The sequence below is a fragment of the Zalophus californianus genome, chromosome 13 (genome assembly GCF_009762305.2).
Source record: "Zalophus californianus isolate mZalCal1 chromosome 13, mZalCal1.pri.v2, whole genome shotgun sequence".
NCBI classification, from domain to species: Eukaryota; Metazoa; Chordata; class Mammalia; order Carnivora; family Otariidae; genus Zalophus; species Zalophus californianus.
The window spans coordinates 2,519,999-2,538,604 of record NC_045607.1 but is presented as its reverse complement, the minus strand read 5'-3'; the positions used below and the strand labels follow the sequence as shown (position 1 = coordinate 2,538,604).

The window sequence follows — 18,606 nt, the reverse complement described above, 5'->3', positions numbered from 1 at the left end:
CCCAGACGCAGTCCCCCGGAGAGCCCAGACAGCAGGGGTCAGGGAGAGTGTCAGCGTCCGGCTCACGTCACGCCTGGAATAGGCCATCTCTGGAGTGACAATAAAGCCATTATTATTTCACCAGCAGGGAGATTCATGTCAGACATAATTTATCCTCGCAGGCTCTCTGAGCCGAGATCTGCCTGTACGAAGGTGTGAACGCTGGGGCACGGCGTCCTCACGAGCTGGAGGGAGGGCCGTGGCTCTCCCCAGGCTGTGCCCTCGTTCCCCGTTCTTCTCTGTATTTCAGACAGGATGTATATGGCGTGGGGTCGTCTTGGGCTGGGGATGGGGCAGTGACCCTCGAGATGAGAGCGAGGGACTGTAACCGTGCCACCCTGGGCGTGGGCAGTGGCCTCCGGGGTGCCCTCAGGTCAAACACCCCCTGGGCCCCTTGGTGCCCATTCACCCCCAGGGACCCAGTGGGGCCCCAAGGTCCTGCCACTGGCCTTGCAGCAGGCGCTTCTCCTGGCCTGCCCCGCAGATGCCCCTCTGACTCCCCTCATGTCTCCCGAGCAGAGGGGCAGCGTGGAGCCGAGGGCTCTGAGACTGTGGTGATCTCAGGACACCTCTTCCCAAGGGCTTCCCGTCCATGTAGAAGGGCAGCCTGACCCGGCCTATCTTGGGACAGGTGGCCGCTCTGCCCCGCGTAGCCCGTGCTGGGGAACGGAGGCCTGAGCGGTCCCCCTGGGGGAGGGAGACCCCAGCCTGAGCCCTGGGGCTGGGGTCCTCGGGCCTCTGTCTTCCCATGGGCACCTTAGCTGGGGGTTTGGGGCCCGTGGGGCGGACTTCTCAGCGGCCTTCCGTCTCCGCCTTGGGACCTCACACGAGTCTCTGAGCTGGCCTTCGGGGGCCAGTTGGTTTCCCTGGTGGAAGCAGCCGTGGCCTCTCTTGCCCTTGGCTCGCCCTGGCAACATCTCCTCACCCTGAGTCCTGCAGAGGTCGCAGAAGCCACAGCGGGTGGTCCCCCTCCTCCGGCCCCCCCCCCCCCCCCGCTGGGAGTCTTAGGACGCCCTGGGCCTGGTGCCCTGGAGGTCTCCTTGTCCCTAGCATGGCACCCTGTGGCTCTCTGCTCCCTTGAGCAGAAGCAGGGCAAGCTGCCTGGCTGCACGGCGCTTCCATCAGCAGAGGGCGCCCACGGATAGCGTCTCCGCTGGAAGCTGCGCTCCCCCCAGCTCAGCCCCACAGGCCTTGGGGCCAGCTGCTTGACCTTGCTACCGACCTAAGGAACCGTGGGTTTGACAACAGGGTCGCTCCTTATCCAGGCCCCTAGGCCAGGTTCACAGCCCCTCTTCTGTGAGGGTGCTCATGCCGACACCTCTCCGGGCGCCACTCCTTCTGGCCGGTTCTGCAGAGCGTTTCCGGGTGGCTCCCCTGTGCAGGGGCCAGCCAAGCTCTCTTCTCCGCCAGCAGGATCGATGGGGAGGAAGGGCGCGTGAGCGGGGGGGGGGGGGGGGATCTGGAGCAGGCAGGGCAGGCCCACGCTGGCTCTCGGCAGGCCGGTGTGGGCCTGGTCGTTAATGACCTCGTGTTGTTTCTGTCCTGAGTTTTAAAGAGCATTCCCTGCCATTAACATATGGGGTTTGTTTTTTTTTCTTTCTTTTTAAAATTTGGGTTGAAGACTTTCAATTTCTTTCTACTTATCTTCTGTTTTGCATATTAGCCAGGAAACGTGGTCCCTGCCTCCGGCCTTCCTTCTCCCCTCTCTCCCCCTCCCTCCTGAGGGCACTCAGTGAGACACAGTCTGCTAGGTATAGCCTTAGGCACTATGGAGGGTACTGAGATGCATCTGAAAACAGCCCCTGCCCAGAGGGAGCTGACATTCTAGGAGGTTCTAATTCGGATTTATACACAGATGTATTGAGGTATAGGAACTGAGGAGATGACATTGAAGGCTCACTGCTGGAAGAACCGGTCAGGTTTGTATTTGTACTGAGCCTCCAAGAGGGTAGGCTTGGTCATGTAGTGGTAGGGAAGGGCTGCAGGAACAGTTTGATCAAGGGGCAGCTGTGGAGCAGATGGCTAGGCACCCCCATATGCACCCAAAGTTGCCAGGTCCACAAGCAGGTCTGTCTGTATAGCTGTGGCTGGGTATAGTTAGGGCTTCCTGACTGCCTTCCTATCTCTGTCTTCTGTTACAGCATCTTCATTTCCTGAGGATTTCTCCATTCTAACCACTGTGAAAGCCAAGAAAGGCAGCCAGGCCTTCCTGGTCTCCATCTACAATGAGCAGGGCATCCAGCAGATCGGCCTGGAGATGGGCCGCTCTCCCTTCCCTCTATGAGGACCACACGGGGAAACCAGGGCCAGAGGATTACCCCCTCTTCAGGGGCATCAACCTGTCCGATGGCAAGTAAGTGGGCACTGCTCAGCAATCCTACCCCTGCTGGGGGGTCCGGGCAGGCCGCCTAAATCCTGCTGGCTGGCAGAGCACCTAGGCAGGGTGCTCCTGACAAAAAAGCAGGATGCTCCCACCATGCACACAGGTGGGCACCAGGCCGAGCGAGGACTGGGCTCGAGTCCGGAGGCCTGGGTCCTGGTCTCGGGTTGTCTTCTGCGTCTTTGGGGGGCCCTGACTTCTCCCTGGGTCTCTACTTCCCCTTCAAGTGCACTAAAGTATCTCAAATGCTAGGCTCCTCGTCTCAAAGGGACATCGAAGATTGTGCGGGTATACCCAACTCCTTCCAGAAAGGATGTACAATATCCTTTTATTTTATTTTTTATTTTTTTTACTTAAATTCAGTTAATTAACATATAGCGTCTTATTGGCTTAGAGGTACATGTCTGTGATTCATCAGTTGCACATAACACCCAGGGCTCATTACAACCCATGCCCGCCTTCACGTGCATCACCCAGTGACCCCATCCCCCACCCCCCTCCCCGCCAGCAACCCTCAGTTTGTTTCCTATGACAAAGAGTCTCTTATGGTTTGTCTCCCTCTCTGATTTCATCTTGTTGTATTTTTCCCTCTCTTCCTCTATGCTCCTCTGTTTCGTTTCTTAAATTCCACATATGAGTGAAATCATATGATAATTGTCTTTCTCTGACTGACTTATTTTGATTACCCCTTCCAGTTCCATCCACGTCAATGCAAATGTCAGATTTCATTCTTTTTGATGGCTGATTAGTATTCCATTGTGTATAGATACCACATCTTCTTTAAAGGATGTATGATATCCTTTAGGATATGGACACATTAGATGTGGGAGTGAATCATTTAAAAAAAAAAAAAAAGACAAATCTTTCCAGAATTCTCTACTTGGGGGCATACCTAAACCCTGGTAGTTTGAAAGTTAGCTCTTTCATGGGGAACACATCCGAGGCCGTGGGCCTGATCTCGGAAGCCCCTCAGGATGTGGTTCCTGTGTTTCTCACAGAGAGCTTCACATCGATCCGTCCATCCCACCACGTGCCAGCAAACCCTGTCTTCTCCAGCAGCCTGCAATTTGCTACGGGGTTCATGTTCACACGAGGCAGGACTATGGTGTCTGCCTGCCCGTGGCTAGCCCGGTCTGATGGCAGAGGCTGGGCTCAGAGCTGCCCAGCCCCACCGCGACCGTGCAAGAAATAATAGTTTGGGCTGCAGGTCCCCTGTGTTGGCGATCTGTGACACAAGCCCCCTTCACCTGCCTGGGCTGTTTCTTTTTAGGTGGCACAGGATCGCTCTCAGTATCCACAAGAAAAATGTCACCTTGATCCTGGATTGTAAAAAGAAGACCACCAAACACCTTGCCCGCAGTGACCACCCCATAATAGATGTCAATGGCATCATCGTGTTTGGGACCCGGATCCTGGACGAGGAAGTGTTTGAGGTAAGACAAGGGGAGGCTGTCCCATGGGCACCTGGGACCGGCACTGGCGAGGGGTCCCTCCTGGATGCGGCCTCCTCGGGGACAGTGGGAGTTCTGGCGTGGCCTTGGTTCCTGTTGGCTGCGGCCTCTGCGGCCGTCCCGACGGCTGTCTGTGGCCTGTGGAAGTGGAGAGGCTCTATGAGGACAGCGTGTCCACCCTTGTCCAGGGGGCCCAGGGACAAGCTTGGGAGGGGCACAGGCTTCGGTGGGCATGGTCTGGGCCTTGTGGACACACATGGACTCCTGCCTTCTGGTGTCTGAGGGTCCTGAGAAGGGGGCAGCTGTGGCTGGGGGCACCGGAGGCCGGGGTGCTGTGGGAAGGCATGAGCCACCACCCTTCGGAGGTGCTGTCCCTTGGTGGTGCCCGCCTGCAGCCTGGGACCCAGTTTCCCCGGGAAATGCCTCAGGGATGGAGAAGGGGGCTGAGCAGAGTGGGCCCTGGGAGCCCCCACTTCAACCTGCAGAGTCCTGCCTTTCTCTCCTTTGAGGACTGGGGTTCAGTATAAGACAGCGTTAAAGAACTCTGTCCTGCAGAAGCAGGTCAGCTCTGCAGGGGACCAGCGGTTTCCAGGTGCCCCCGCGGAGCGCAGTGGCATCGCCTGGGGATCTTAAATGTTCAAATGCTTAGGCTTCGCTTCCTGAGGTGCCGGGGCCCCAGGCCTGTGGCAGGGCCCGGGGATCTGCATTCTAGAAGGCACTTCAGGTGACCGGTGGTGGACCCTCTGGCTTGGGCGAGGTGACAGCCAGGGTCCCTCCGCTGGACTTCTTTCTTCTACATATTCGGGCTTTGTGGAAGGAGCGTTGGCCGCCCCCAGGGCTCTGTGGCTAAAGTCTGTTTGGAAACCACCATGCTGGGTGATCTGAGGGCTCTCCCAGCTCTGGGATTTCGTCCTTGGGGCAGCGTTTCCTCTCGAAATTCCCAGGGCTGCACACCTACTTGGCATGTTTGAGAGGAATGCTCCATGCCCCCCAGCCCTGTGCTCACACCTGAGGTAGGGTCTCCGGGCCCGTGCATCTACTCGGTGAGTTGGAGACCCCCAGGCTGGTCAGGTGTCGACCGGATCCCTGCGCACTGCGGAGGCCCCGGAGGGAGACAGCATGCTTGTTACTCCCATTTCTACTCTAGACGGAGTGATGTCTCTGCAGACTCCAGGGCTGGCCGGTGGGGAGGGTCTGCTGCTGAGCAGGTGAAGAAGTGACTTTTCCAAAGTCTCATCTTTCTGCAAAGTCGTACCGGTGCGTGTGGCATGACCACAAAACCTCTCAGGAGGGTGGCTGGCCCGGTGCAGGCCCCCCTTCTTGCTGGGATCCGGAGGCTCGGGCAAGTCGCCCTGCTGTGTCTTAGCCTCGGCTTTCCCGTTTGTGCAGTGGGATCATGAACACAGGACTTCCTGGGGCTGTGGCACGTGGCGACCCTCAGAGTAGGCACCCGACGGTGTTAGTAGCTTGGTTTTGATTTGAGTTCTGCGTCAAGGCAGGTGGAGAGGTGGGATGATGGACGAGCAAGGCCCAGAACAGACGCGTCTACGTGGAGATGGGGGTGGAGGACCACTAAGAGAAGGCTGGGGGGCCACAGCCTGTGAAGGTGGGTCCGTGGGCCCCGCCGGGCGTGGCTACCCTTGGCGTGTCCCAGGACAGCAGCGCAGGGTGGAGCCTGGAGCCCTCTGGTGCTGCCAAATTTTGCAAGTTCTGGAGATACACCCCGTGGGCACATTTCCGACCCGACTTGCCCAGAGACCTGGGGTGAGCTGCAGGATGGCCGGGGCTGTCAGCCAGGCGGGGGGGGCTGAGGGGCTCTCCTGGGGAGCTGGTGTCAGAGGATGGGGGTCACATAGACTGGGATTGAGCTGTCGCTGGTACAGATCCCTCACTGGTGGCAGGATCCAGGTAAAGCAGGTGACGTTGCTGAGCCTGGGGACTCTCAGGTGTCTAATGTGGGGACTGGTCATGGCACCTCAAGGGATGTCGGGGGCTCACCTGGGCTCAGCTACGTGGGTGCCTGCTCATGACGGTGAGCCAGGGTCACTGTGGACACTGGCCCTCTTCCTGTCGGTCGAAGGTCTGGATCTGGAGGCGGGAAGGTGTGCCAATGCGGGGCCGTGGCTTCACGGGTTTGAATTCATTTACTTTGTGGTCGCTTTTCTGTGCTAGGCGAAAAGCTGCATCATTTCTCGTGCCTCGGGCGTGCTCACGGTGTGCCTGTCTTTGTAAAGAGGCTGGAACAAGCTTTCTCTACCTTTAAAAAAAAAAAAAATTGGGATCCTAAAGCAAATACTGCCTCCTGGGTATTCTGGCTGAGCCAGAAGGAGCTGTTTTCCTGGGAGCACAAGATACAAAGACTGCGTTGCTGTAGGGAAGCCCCGGGAGAGGTCAGGGCCTGAATCCCACTGGGGGACGCTGGCTGGGCTGCCTGACCTGTCCGAGACTTGGGGTCCCCATCTGCAGTGTGGGATGGCGGCCGTGTGGGGTCTGTGGTGCGTGTCGGGGGCAGCGCAGGCCTCCCCGTGCGGCTGGGGGCGGGCCGGCGTTGCATCGAGGCGCAGGTCAGAAACGTGCTTGGAACGGCTGGCCGCGGTGTTCCTGCTCTTCCAGCCAGAGCGGCTGCCAGGAGTGGGAGGTTTTGGGGCCCGCGATGTGTTGGTGTGCTGCAGGAGGTGTTTTCCCAGATGCGGACTTTCCTGGCTGCTAGACTTGCTCACGTTGGAAAATGTGACCTGGCTTTCGCAGCGAAGGCCCGTGGCACAGTGGCCCCCAAGCCTTCTGTCTGGCTTTTCTCTTCACGGGGCAGTGACTGAGCTGGGTGCGTTGGCCTTCGAGGCCCAGACACCCTGGGTCTCAGGGCAAGAGAGGAAGAGTCTTTGTTTCTTTTGAAATAGAAGTGACTTAACTCTTACTTTCCACCAGATGCCAAATAACGGCACTCTCCGTGTTAACCACTGGGCTTCTCTTTAGAAGCTCTTCAAACCGGGGAAAGGGGGGGGGGTGGCACGTTCAAAAGGATTTCTCCAGCTGCCACGTTCCTCCCTTGGAAGGACGTCTTTCCCTCATTAAATGCCGCTTTGTCCCACAGCCCTGCAAGGGCCTGGGTGAGCTGGAAGGATTCGGGGTGATGTTGGTGGGGGTGCCCATCACCACGGGCACACACACTGAGTACTGTGTTGAGTGCTGCGTCCAGACAGGGGTTTACTAAACTCTAAAGAGCCTGTTGCGGCACTGGGGTTTTTCCTGGGGTGCACATGGCCCCGCAGAAACCCCCTGTCCAAAATGAAGTGCCGTCCAGGGCGAGAGCCTGGCATGGGGACTTGGAGCTGCGGTGAACCCTTCCTCCCAGCTGCAGACCCTGGGCCTGGTTGTGCAGGTCGGCAGCCCCTGGTCTCCCAGCCCTGGTGTGAGCCTGTGACAGGTCCGCCCTGCTGGACAGGGGACAGGACCGTCCAGTCCCTTCTGAAGCCACCCCAGGAGGAAGGTGCATGCACAGATCCCACGGGCTTTGGGCCTCAGCCACTTCCTTTCTAGCTGATAACCAGGAGCCCATTGCTAAGCCTCTCCAAGCCCAGTGTCCTCATCTGGAAAATGGGTGGAGGAGACCCACACTGTGGATGGAATCTGGGTAAAATGCACCCTCCAGGCTCCAGAGAACCACACTGCCCCAGACCCTCTGCACGCTCTGCAGGGCTGCTCTGGGGCGCTCTTCACCCCGGTATCCCTGCGGAGCTGTGAGTCCCATGTCCCGTTCCTTCCCCTGGGATGTGCCTGTGTCCTGGGGTCCTGGGTGGAGTGGGTGCCGGGCAGGCTGAGGGGAGGTGGGGAGCTGTTCTTCAGAAGAGGGGTCCTGCGGGCCTCCCCATGGAGGAAAAAGTCTTGTTTTCAGCCAGGGCTTAGGAACGAGCTTTGTGTTTTTGGAAACACAGATGAGAGTGCCAGGGAAAGCAAATATGTCTGGCAGGAGTTGGGAAGTGGTTGTTTTCCTTCCGTGGTAGGGCTGGGTAGGAGGCCAGCCAGGTCAGCTCTGGCTAGCCGGGCTCGCGACAATACCCGCCAAGTGCTCTGCCCTGCCATCAACCCTCGTCACTCCCGCGACATTGGCAACAGAGAGGGTGAAGAACCTGCAGAAGGTCGCCCAGCAAAACTGCAGGGGAGCAGGGTGGGTCCCCAGACCTGTTGCTGCCTGGAGCCTGACAGTCCTGCTCTGGTGTCACGTCGCAGGGCAGGCACCGTACTCCCAGCTGCCCGTGCATCTCTCTGTCCACCTGACCAACGAAACCAGGACTTCAGAAACTGGGTCACAACCTTCCCCAGCCAGGGTGAATCCCAGGTGGTCCCGGTGATGCCGGTGGGTGCTTGCTCCTGTGGTCCCACACGGGTCCCCAGGACATCAGAGTGCCCTGACCTGTGGGGTCAATGAAGCCCCAGAACCTTCCAGGAGGAGCCAGCACAAGCTGTTTGCAGGCCAGAGCTGGCCTTCCCTGCCCAGCCTGCTGAGCACTCTCTCCGGCCCTGGCTCGGAAGCACGGGCTGATCCGGGGGACTGGCTTCCCCCTCCCCACCCTCGGCTCCTCCGTGGGGCCTGGAGCTCGTGGGTGTTCCAGAAGGAGGGGTCTGGAGGGTGGGGCTCGGCTGGGGGGCGAGCCTCTGTGGTGGGAGGACCCTCCTCTCTGGTGAGCCGGGAACAGAGGGAGGCCCACCCCAGGGGACAGGGAGCCAGGGAGTTCTGGGCCCGGTGCCAAACCCGCTTCTAAGCTGTTGGATGTTTCAAGGGGCAACAAGACCAAACAGACTGTAAGCTGGGGCTTTCTCTGCACGCCCCCGGGTGCTGGTGGGAAGAAGATGGCATCACACCCGAGTTTGACGGTCCTCCCGTCTGTCCACCCGCCTTTCATTTGGAAAGACAAGGGTTTACCTCATCCCTGATTCCCATTTTCCAGAGGCCTGGCTTTTCCACTGACTTGTTCTTTCCTGGAATGCAGCTTTCCTGGGGCAGGAGCGGGCCTCTGCTGGGCTGGGCTTTCTCGGCCATCCACGAGGTGGCCTGGGACCCCTCTGGGGAGCACGGAGCCACCGTCCCTCTGTGTGCACGGTTGCTAGCATCAGCGTCTCGGAGGCGAGAGAGGGGTGGGCTTGGCATCGGAGGCCTGGGTCCACATCCCAGCTTTCACCGCCCAGGCTGTGACCTCTGAGCTCCCAGGCCCCTCCAGGGGTCGTCCCGTCACCTGCCATGGGGACGCACGCGGGGGGCGCACGCGGGGCACCCAGGACCAGTGGAGCACGTGCGCTGTGACTAGGGAGAGCTGTAGGACTGGGTCCCCCCGGGCCCTGGACACTGGAGGCTGTTTGCCGGAGGATCTGTTCTCTCTGGGGCTGGGAAGCAGCACTTTTGTTCATTCTGTTTCCGTCAGCATCCCCGCAGTGTTGTCACGTTGACCCAAATTTCTCTGTGGAGAGGAACTGCGGGCACGTTCTAGAGTGTGCTTCTCCCATCCTGGGAAAGTGGCGCATTTGTGGGGCTGGTGGGGCCAGCTCTGAGCTCGCGCTCGGACACCGCGACTCGAGGCTCTGGGGCGCCACCGGTAAAGCCCCCATGTCCCCCGCCCCCCCATCCATCTCCTGGTCCAGGGGTGTTTCTGCAGTTGGTGTTGCCAGTTAGACCCATGCTGGGAACAGGAAGGACCAGCCTCCACAGCTGGACCCGGTGGGGACCGTGGCTCCATCCGGAATACCTGCCAGGATGTTCCATTGCCCCGCTGTGACACGGGTGCCGCAGTCCGGGGCTGTGCCACACAGGGTCCTCCTGCTGTCCTGGTACGGAGCCTGAGCTGCACAACAGTGCAGGCCATTCTGAGCCTGGGGCCCCCACCCCTGCCCTGCCTGGGCTGGTGTGGCCCCGTGTGTAGGCCCACTGAGTCCTAGGGCCTTCCAGGCACGTGGAGCAGCAGGGGGGAACCCCAGGCTGCATGGCAGGCTGTCCCTGCTCTAGGCCCGTGTGTCCTGACTTTAGATGGAGATGTGGGAGCTCCCGGGGCTAAGTCATGGGCCCGAGGGATGGCCCTGGGGGAGAGGGTGGGCGGCTCAAACCCAGGCGATCTCGCTGCCGATGGCATGTCCGGGGTGGGGCCCTCAGCAGGCGGAGTGCGCCTGAAGGGCCTGGTCCGTCCTGCTCCGTCCCAAGACCCACAGGACCCTGCCCCTCCTCAGTGCCCGTCTGTGCTTTCCCTGGGAGCCCCTCCCTGCCCTGTGCCGTTGTGTGAGGCCCAGCCCCATGCCCGCCGATGGCAGTTCTCAGGCGGACCCCAAGGGATGCGGCGGGACAGGAGTGAGCAAGTTCGGAGCCTCTTGACCGGGTCTTTGGCTCTGCCCACTTCCCAGGGACCTTCCCTCATTCCTGGGAAGGGCAGGGATGTTGCAGTCCCCACGAGTCCCCATAATTTGGTGGCTCAGAAAGATAGAAATTGATTGTCTCCCAGTTCTGGAGGCCAGAGGTCTGACATGAAGGTGTCAGCTGGGCCGAGCTCCCTCCCGAGGCCCTTGGGTGGGGGTCCTTCCTGCCTCCCCCAGCTCCTGGTGGCCCCGGGGGTTCCTTGGCTTCAGGCCGCGTCCTTACAGGCTCTGCTCCCATCTGCACGCGGCTTCTCCTGTTCTCGTCTGTCTGCCCCTTGTCTTTTTTCTAAGGACACTTAACATGGGATTTAGGCCCACCCTAATCCAGCATGGTCTCGTCTTGAGACCCTTAACTTCCTTACATCCGCAAAGACCCCATTTCCAGATAAGGTCCCGTTCCCAGAGTCTGGGGAGCAGAACTTGGAGCTATCTTTTGGGGTTGCTATTTAACCTGCCTCACAGACCAGTATGGAAGGAGGTTTACCCATTAATTCCTATAGGGCACATGTGGTTAATGAAGAGCTCCTCTCTGGGCATGAGTATTTGGTTGGTTTCAAATCGAGGCTTTCTTGGGCTGTTGAGTCGGGTCTGGCCGAGGAGGCGAGACGGTTAGCTCTTCCCAGCCGGAGGGGGTGGTCACGGGCAGCCCCGAGCGTGGCTCCTGGCTTGGATGGGCGACTGCCTGGCCAATGAGGACAGTATGCAGGGTGTTTGAGGTATATTTTTGTCTCCAGCTCAGGTCCAGGAAGGGCTGGGCAGTGGGCAAGCCTGGGCCTGGACTTCTGCCTGGTGCAGATGGCTAGCGGCCCGCGGGCTGGGGGCCAGTGACTAGCTGGACGTCGGCTGGGATGGCTGCCTCGCAGAGGCTAGCCAGAGCGAGGAGGCAGCGGGTCTCAAGTTGATGCCCAGGCCAAGGGGCTTTCATCTGGGGCTGTGCCTTGAGAGATCAGGGTGTTTGGGGTGGGGACCGAGCTCTGAGGATGTGCTCCTGGAGCCGGCCTGGGTTGTGCTGAGTGCTCATGGTCCCTGTTGAGCCAAGCAGCTGGGAGGGTGGCGGCTAGGAGGGGTCAGAGAGACCCCACAGAGTCAGGCAGGCCCTGCTTCCTGGTCTGAGAGGGCTTGAGGTTTGTTCCATGGAAACTCTGAGCCGCCGGCCCCTGTGCCGGCCCCGTGGGCTGATGCAGGGCCGGGAGCCCAGGCTTGTGGAATGACTTTCTGATGTGCGGGTCCCTGGGGAGGATTGGCACCGGGGCTCCAGGGATGGCATGTCACCTCGAGGTCACCTGCAGGGCTGCGGCGGGTACGGGCTAGGGCCCATCATGGGACGGGGGAGGATCGGTGGCTTTCCTGGAGGGGCAGGACTCTGCGGCCCATGCTTCTGGATGCAGAGTCCTGTGGTCCAGCCTGCAGTGATGCCCGAGCTTGGGAGCTGCCCGTGTGGGTGACCGGAGGGCAGGGGGCCCCAGGGACTTTTTCTTTACTGCTGCTAGCTGTCAGGGGGCGTGGGGGAGGCTTCAGTGTGGCCCTGACCTCCCTTTACCATTTGCACGGGTTGGGGCTAGCCTGAGACTCCGTCTCCTCGTGCAGGAGATGGGGCTGCCAGGCTTGTGAGTGCTGCGGGAGGCGGCCTGATGACGCTCCCAGCGCCGGGCGTCCCTCCGCATCCATGCTGTCTGAGGGCCGCGAATTGTGAGACTCTCCGGACCACGCTGGGGGAGGGGAGCTGCATATGCCATGGGTTGTTGTGATGACAAGGATTATCACTGTCTTTACCATCCCTGTGTTGCAGGTGCGAGAGTTAGAGGGACATCTGCGAGCCCAGCCAGCAGGTGGGGGTGTTAGCGTCCAGCCCTTACCTGCAGAGTGCCGGCCCATGGGCTGCAGTTGTGAGGGTGTGGGGTGCGGTGGGACCCCCGAGGGGTATACTGCATGGGCGGCAGAGGGGCTCCCCAGGCTGCTTATGGGCCTTCAGCATCCCTGGGCCTCCAGGGGGTGACATCACCTTGGGACAGAGAGCCTCTGATACTGGGGTGTCCATGTGCACATTTGTTGGGTGGCCCCTTCCTAAGCACATGTCCCTGTGTTTGCGGGGGGCGGGGAGGGTCGCTGGGGCCTCTGATGGTTGTGCGGAGCGCTCATTGGAGGTCTTCCTCTCTGAGCACGTGGAGAATCCAGCGCAGACTCATTTTTCCACTGTGCTACCCCTAGGCCTCGGCCTCCGAGGAGCAGGGCACCAGGCCGAGCTGGGAGGCTTGTTCAGAAAACCCAAGGCCCCGGATGGGGCAGTGGCTGTGCCTCCGAATGTCCTCCCTCTGTCCTCTTTAATAGTAACACCCCTCCCAGCATTAAGGAGGGTACCTCCGGCTGACAGTCTTATCCTGATAATTGCCCGGACGATTCTGCAGAGCAGCCTGGGACATGCGTGTTGTGTTGGCTCCTCAGTGCTCACGGGCTCCCTGGAGTCCAGAGAGGTAAAGCCAGCTGCCCAAGGGCACACAGCAGGGAAGTGCAGGGCCGGACTTCAGGCCCCAGGTCTGGACCCTGTCCTGGATCAGAAGGACATTCCAGTTCTCAGATGAAGGGGTGAGCGACGTTGGGCCTCTGACGTCAGACTTCTGTCCCTCCCTTTAGGTGACTTGGCCTCCAGCCCCACAGAGCCGCTGCCCGCTAACTTGCATCTTGGTGGTGACCCTCCAACCAGCCCCTGGTTTTTAGTCCTTTACGGGCCCCAAGGCCTGTGAGTGCCCCACTCAGACCCCCCTCCTTCCTGCCCCAGCCAGCCCAGGCGCTGGTGCTGTTCACTTTAAACCTGGAGCCAGTACTCTCTCGTATACGCTGGAACTTCCAGGCCTCTCCAGGCGGCCCCTGTCTGGCTGCAGCCAGTCCAACCGTCTGTGCCCACAGGAACACACTGGAGAAGGTTCTGGGGGTGACCAGCTGGCCGCCAGGGCTCAAGGACACAGGGATGACTCTCGGCCCTCCTGGGGTCCTACAAATCCTGGAGGATGTGGTTTCCTCTGGGTGCACACAGCCTTCTCCAGAGCTGGGCCTTGCTTGCCTACAGTTAATGCTTCTGGGGAGCTGTTTGGAAGCCTCTTCTCAGGAGCTGGAGAGCACAGATTATCCCCATGAGTTAGCCACACCGACCCAACCTGTCTCTGTCATGTCTAGTAGTGGATGTTTGCAGCCGGGGCGGCCCCAGGTTTGGGGTGTAGCCCAGGACCCTGGCCGGAGTCATGGCACGTGGCCCTTGTTCGTGACGCCTGGCCCCTTGTGCTACAGCCTGCAGTGAGGGTGGATCACGGTGCAGAGTCTTCTCAGGCGGGGGGTGCGGGGTGCGGGCAGGGGGCATGTGGAGCAGCCTGGCCTCCGAACCACCCCTGGTGCTCCCCCTGCCACCCCCACAGCAGGGACGCGTGTGTTCTGCACGTTAGTGAGAGCCTTCCGGTGGCTGTGGATGTGCAGAGCGACCCCAGCTAGGCCTGACTGTCACAGATGATGCCGAGTTACTCTCCTGGTTGACAGATAAGACTCAGAGAGATCTTCTAGGCTGGGACCATGCCCTGGAGCCAAAGAAATGAAATTCGGTGGGCATGAAATGTGGGTTTCTGCACTTGGGTTCAAAACAACGAGTTGTGCCAGTGTGGACCAGGGGGATGTGGTGGGGAAGCGTTTCCTATGGAGAAGGTGGAGGGGTCGGTGCATGCCGAGCCCATCAGCAACCGTGGTGCGATGTGGTGCTACGATGATGCGTTCGGGACACAGGGCAGGATGATCGCGGGTGTGGACTGTGCCCAGTGAAGGCTGAGTTGAAGACCTGGGGTCTGAGGCTAGGACGGGCAAGGCGGGGTGGAGAGTCTCCTCCCAGGGGACGGGGGTGACATGGTGGCCGAGGGAGGACCCCAGAGAGGCTGTGTACGGATGTGAACCTCCACCTGGGCCCAGCTCTGAGACCAGCCACCCTAGTATGCCTTCCTTGAACCCTGGCAGCTAGTCACTCGGTCACCTCTGCCACCTTCTGGGGAAGCGTTAGAGCCTGAGACTTGTGGTCAGAGACGCCAATTTCTTCATCTTTGTGTCCGTGAGTCTCGCGGTAGGGGTGCTAAAGATGCTGGTTACATGAGTGAGATGATGACTCATCAGACCTTCCTCCAGGAGACATTGGTGAGACGTTGTCAGGGATCCAGGGCCGATGGCGTGGTGGTGGTGGTGGTGGTAATGGTGGTGTTGGTAGTAATGGTGGTGGTGTTGGTAGTAATGGTAGTGTTGGTAGTAATGGTGGTGGTGGTGGTAATGGTGGTGTTGGTAGTAATGGTAGTGTTGTTGGTAGATATGCTGGTGTTGGTAGTAATGCTGGGGGTGTTGGTAGTAATGCTGGTGTTGGTAGTAATGCTGGTGGTGTTGGTAGTAATGGTGGTGGTTTTGGTAGTAATGGTGGTGTTGGTAGTAATGGTGGTGGTGTTGGTAGTAATGGTAGTGTTGGTAGTAGTGGTGGTGGTGGTGGTGGTAATGGTGGTGTTGGTAGTAATGGTAGTGTTGTTGGTAGATATGCTGGTGTTGGTAGTAATGCTGGGGGTGTTGGTAGTAATGGTGGTGGTTTTGGTAGTAATGCTAGTGTTGGTAGTAATGCTGGTGGTGTTGGTAGTAATGCTGGTGTTAGTAGTAATGCTCGTGGTGTTGGTAGTAATGCTGGTGTTGGTAGTAATGCTGGTGGTGTTGGTAGTAATGGTGGTGGTTTTGGTAGTAATGCTGGTGTTGGTAGTAATGCTGGTGGTGTTGGTAGTAATGGTGGTGGTTTTGGTAGTAATGGTGGTGTTGGTAGTAATGGTGGTGGTGTTGGTAGTAATGGTAGTGTTGGTAGTAGTGGTGGTGGTGGTGGTGGTAATGGTGGTGTTGGTAGTAATGGTAGTGTTGTTGGTAGATATGATGGTGTTGGTAGTAATGCTGGTGGTGTTGGTAGTAATGGTGGTGGTTTTGGTAGTAATGCTAGTGTTGGTAGTAATGCTGGTGGTGTTGGTAGTAATGCTGGTGTTAGTAGTAATGCTGGTGGTGTTGGTAGTAATGCTGGTGTTGGTAGTAATGCTGGTGGTGTTGTTAGTAATGGTGGTGGTTTTGGTAGTAATGCTGGTGTTGGTAGTAATGCTGGTGGTGTTGGTAGTAATGGTGGTGGTTTTGGTAGTAATGGTGGTGTTGGTAGTAATGGTGGTGGTGTTGGTAGTAATGGTAGTGTTGGTAGTAGTGGTGGTGGTGTTGGTAGTAATGCTGGTGTTAGTAGTAATGCTGGTGGTGTTGGTAGTAATGCTGGTGTTGGTAGTAATGCTGGTGGTGTTGGTAGTAATGGTGGTGGTTTTGGTAGTAATGCTGGTGTTGGTAGTAATGCTGGTGGTGTTGGTAGTAATGCTGGTGTTGGTAGTAATGCTGGTGGTGTTGGTAGTAATGGTGGTGTTGGTAGTAATGCTGGTGGTGTTGGTAGTAATGGTGGTGGTGTTGGTATTAATGCTGGTGTTGGTAGTAGTGCTGGTGGTGTTGGTAGTAATGGTGGTGGTGTTGGTAGTAATGCTGGTGTTGGTAGTAATGATGGTGGTGTTGGTAGTAATGGTGGTGTTGGTAGTAATGCTGGTGGTGTTGGTAGTAATGCTGGTGTTGGTAGTAATGCTGGTGGTGTTGGTAGTAATGCTGGTGGTGATGCTGGTGGTGTTGGTAGTAATGCTGGTGGTGATGCTGGTGGTGTTGGTAGTAATGGTGGTGGTGTTGGTAGTAATGGTGGTGGTGTTGGTAGTAATGGTGGTGTTGGTAGTAATGGTGGTGTTGGTAGTAATGCTGGTGTTGGTAGTAATGCTGGTTTGGTAGTAATGGTGGTGTGTGTAGTAAATGCTGGTGGTGTTGGTAGTAATGGTGGTGGTGTTGGTAGTAATGCTAGTGTTGGTAGTAATGCTGGTGGTGTTGGTAGTAATGCTGGTGTTAGTAGTAATGCTGGTGGTGTTGGTAGTAATGCTGGTGTTGGTAGTAATGCTGGTGGTGTTGTTAGTAATGGTGGTGGTTTTGGTAGTAATGCTGGTGTTGGTAGTAATGCTGGTGGTGTTGGTAGTAATGGTGGTGGTTTTGGTAGTAATGGTGGTGTTGGTAGTAATGGTGGTGGTGTTGGTAGTAATGGTAGTGTTGGTAGTAGTGGTGGTGGTGTTGGTAGTAATGCTGGTTAGTAGTAATGCTGGTGGTGTTGGTAGTAATGCTGGTGTTGGTAGTAATGCTGGTGGTGTTGGTAGTAATGGTGGTGGTTTTGGTAGTAATGCTGGTGTTGGTAGTAATGCTGGTGGTGTTGGTAGTAATGCTGGTGTTGGTAGTAATGCTGGTGGTGTTGGTAGTAATGGTGGTGTTGGTAGTAATGCTGGTGGTGTTGGTAGTAATGGTGGTGGTGTTGGTATTAATGCTGGTGTTGGTAGTAGTGCTGGTGGTGTTGGTAGTAATGGTGGTGGTGTTGGTAGTAATGCTGGTGTTGGTAGTAATGATGGTGGTGTTGGTAGTAATGCTGGTTTGGTAGTAATGGTGGTGGTGTTGGTAGTAATGGTGGTGGTGTTGGTAGTAATGGTGGTGTTGGTAGTAATGCTGGTGGTGTTGGTAGTAATGCTGGTTTGGTAGTAATGGTGGTGGTGTTGGTAGTAATGCTGGTGGTGTTGGTAGTATGGTGGTGGTGTTGGTAGTAATGCTAGTGTTGGTAGTAATGCTGGTGGTGTTGGTAGTAATGCTGGTGTTAGTAGTAATGCTGGTGGTGTTGGTAGTAATGCTGGTGTTGGTAGTAATGCTGGTGGTGTTGTTAGTAATGGTGGTGGTTTTGGTAGTAATGCTGGTGTTGGTAGTAATGCTGGTGGTGTTGGTAGTAATGGTGGTGGTTTTGGTAGTAATGGTGGTGTTGGTAGTAATGGTGGTGGTGTTGGTAGTAATGGTAGTGTTGGTAGTAGTGGTGGTGGTGTTGGTAGTAATGCTGGTGTTAGTAGTAATGCTGGTGGTGTTGGTAGTAATGCTGGTGTTGGTAGTAATGCTGGTGGTGTTAGTAATGGTGGTGGTTTTGGTAGTAATGCTGGTGTTGGTAGTAATGCTGGTGGTGTTGGTAGTAATGCTGGTGTTGGTAGTAATGCTGGTGGTGTTGGTAGTAATGGTGGTGTTGGTAGTAATGCTGGTGGTGTTGGTAGTAATGGTGGTGGTGTTGGTATTAATGCTGGTGTTGGTAGTAGTGCTGGTGGTGTTGGTAGTAATGGTGGTGGTGTTGGTAGTAATGCTGGTGTTGGTAGTAATGATGGTGGTGTTGGTAGTAATGGTGGTGTTGGTAGTAATGCTGGTGGTGTTGGTAGTAATGCTGGTGTTGGTAGTAATGCTGGTGGTGTTGGTAGTAATGCTGGTGGTGATGCTGGTGGTGTGGTAGTAATGCTGGTGGTGATGCTGGTGGTGTTGGTAGTAATGCTGGTGGTGATGCTGGTGGTGTTGGTAGTAATAGTGGTGGTTTTGGTAGTAATGGTGGTGTTGGTAGTAATGCTGGTTTGGTAGTAATGGTGGTGGTGTTGGTAGTAATGCTGGTGGTGTTGGTAGTAATGGTGGTGGTGTTGGTAGTAATGCTGGTGGTGTTGGTAGTAATGCTGGTGGTGATGCTGGTGGTGTTGGTAGTAATGGTGGTGTTGGTAGTAATGCTGGTGGTGATGCTGGGGGTGCGGGCGGTTGCTCATCTGCCCAGGCCCTCTGTGTGCCAGGCCCATGGCTTGTTTTGCACCCACCATCACACTCTGTCCTCAGGACACTTCCACCAGACATGTCTCATCATTGTCTTTCACAAATGAACCAATGGAGGCCTGGAGAGATGAAGGTCACGCTTCAGGCCCCACAGCTGGTGAGGGAAGGACCCAGTGTCCTGGCCGCGGTGGTCAGTGACCCATGTCTCTGTGCAGCGGTGCCTAGGCTCCTTGCTCCTTCTTTTGAACAGCTTGTCACAAAGTGCACGTCCCTTGTGCTCAGAGTTCTCCCTGAGCTCAGAGATCTCCCCGTGCCCGCTGGTCAGCCCAGTGTCCACAGGCTCACTGCTCTGAAAGTCCAGGGGGAGACGGATGGGGCCGCTTCACTCACGAGCTGCCCACGTGGCAAGTGGGGGCCTCTGTGGCTGGGCTGGTGGCTAAATGTCCAGAGTGAAGTGTCCAGGGCCGCACTGCCGTGGGAAAGGGGGTGAGACCCAGGCCTACGGAGAGTCTCATGGCCTTTGAGGAGGCGCCCAATAGCCTGGTCCCTGCCACTGGGTCTGCTGCCCTGTCCCTCAGTCTGGGACAAGGTGTCCCCTCTCTGAGTTCACCAAGCTGACCA

General features: G+C 57.4%; 1 protein-coding gene across 1 annotated transcript in view; it reads left to right on the top strand.

Annotated features, from left to right (window-relative positions):
• Window positions 1–18,606, top strand: part of COL5A1 (collagen type V alpha 1 chain) — a 154,285-nt gene that overhangs the window by 39,704 nt on the left and 95,975 nt on the right. The window contains 3 exon segments of the mRNA XM_035723591.1: window positions 2,181–2,313; window positions 2,315–2,392; window positions 3,690–3,852. Of these exon segments, the coding sequence (XP_035579484.1) occupies window positions 2,181–2,313; window positions 2,315–2,392; window positions 3,690–3,852 (374 nt within the window).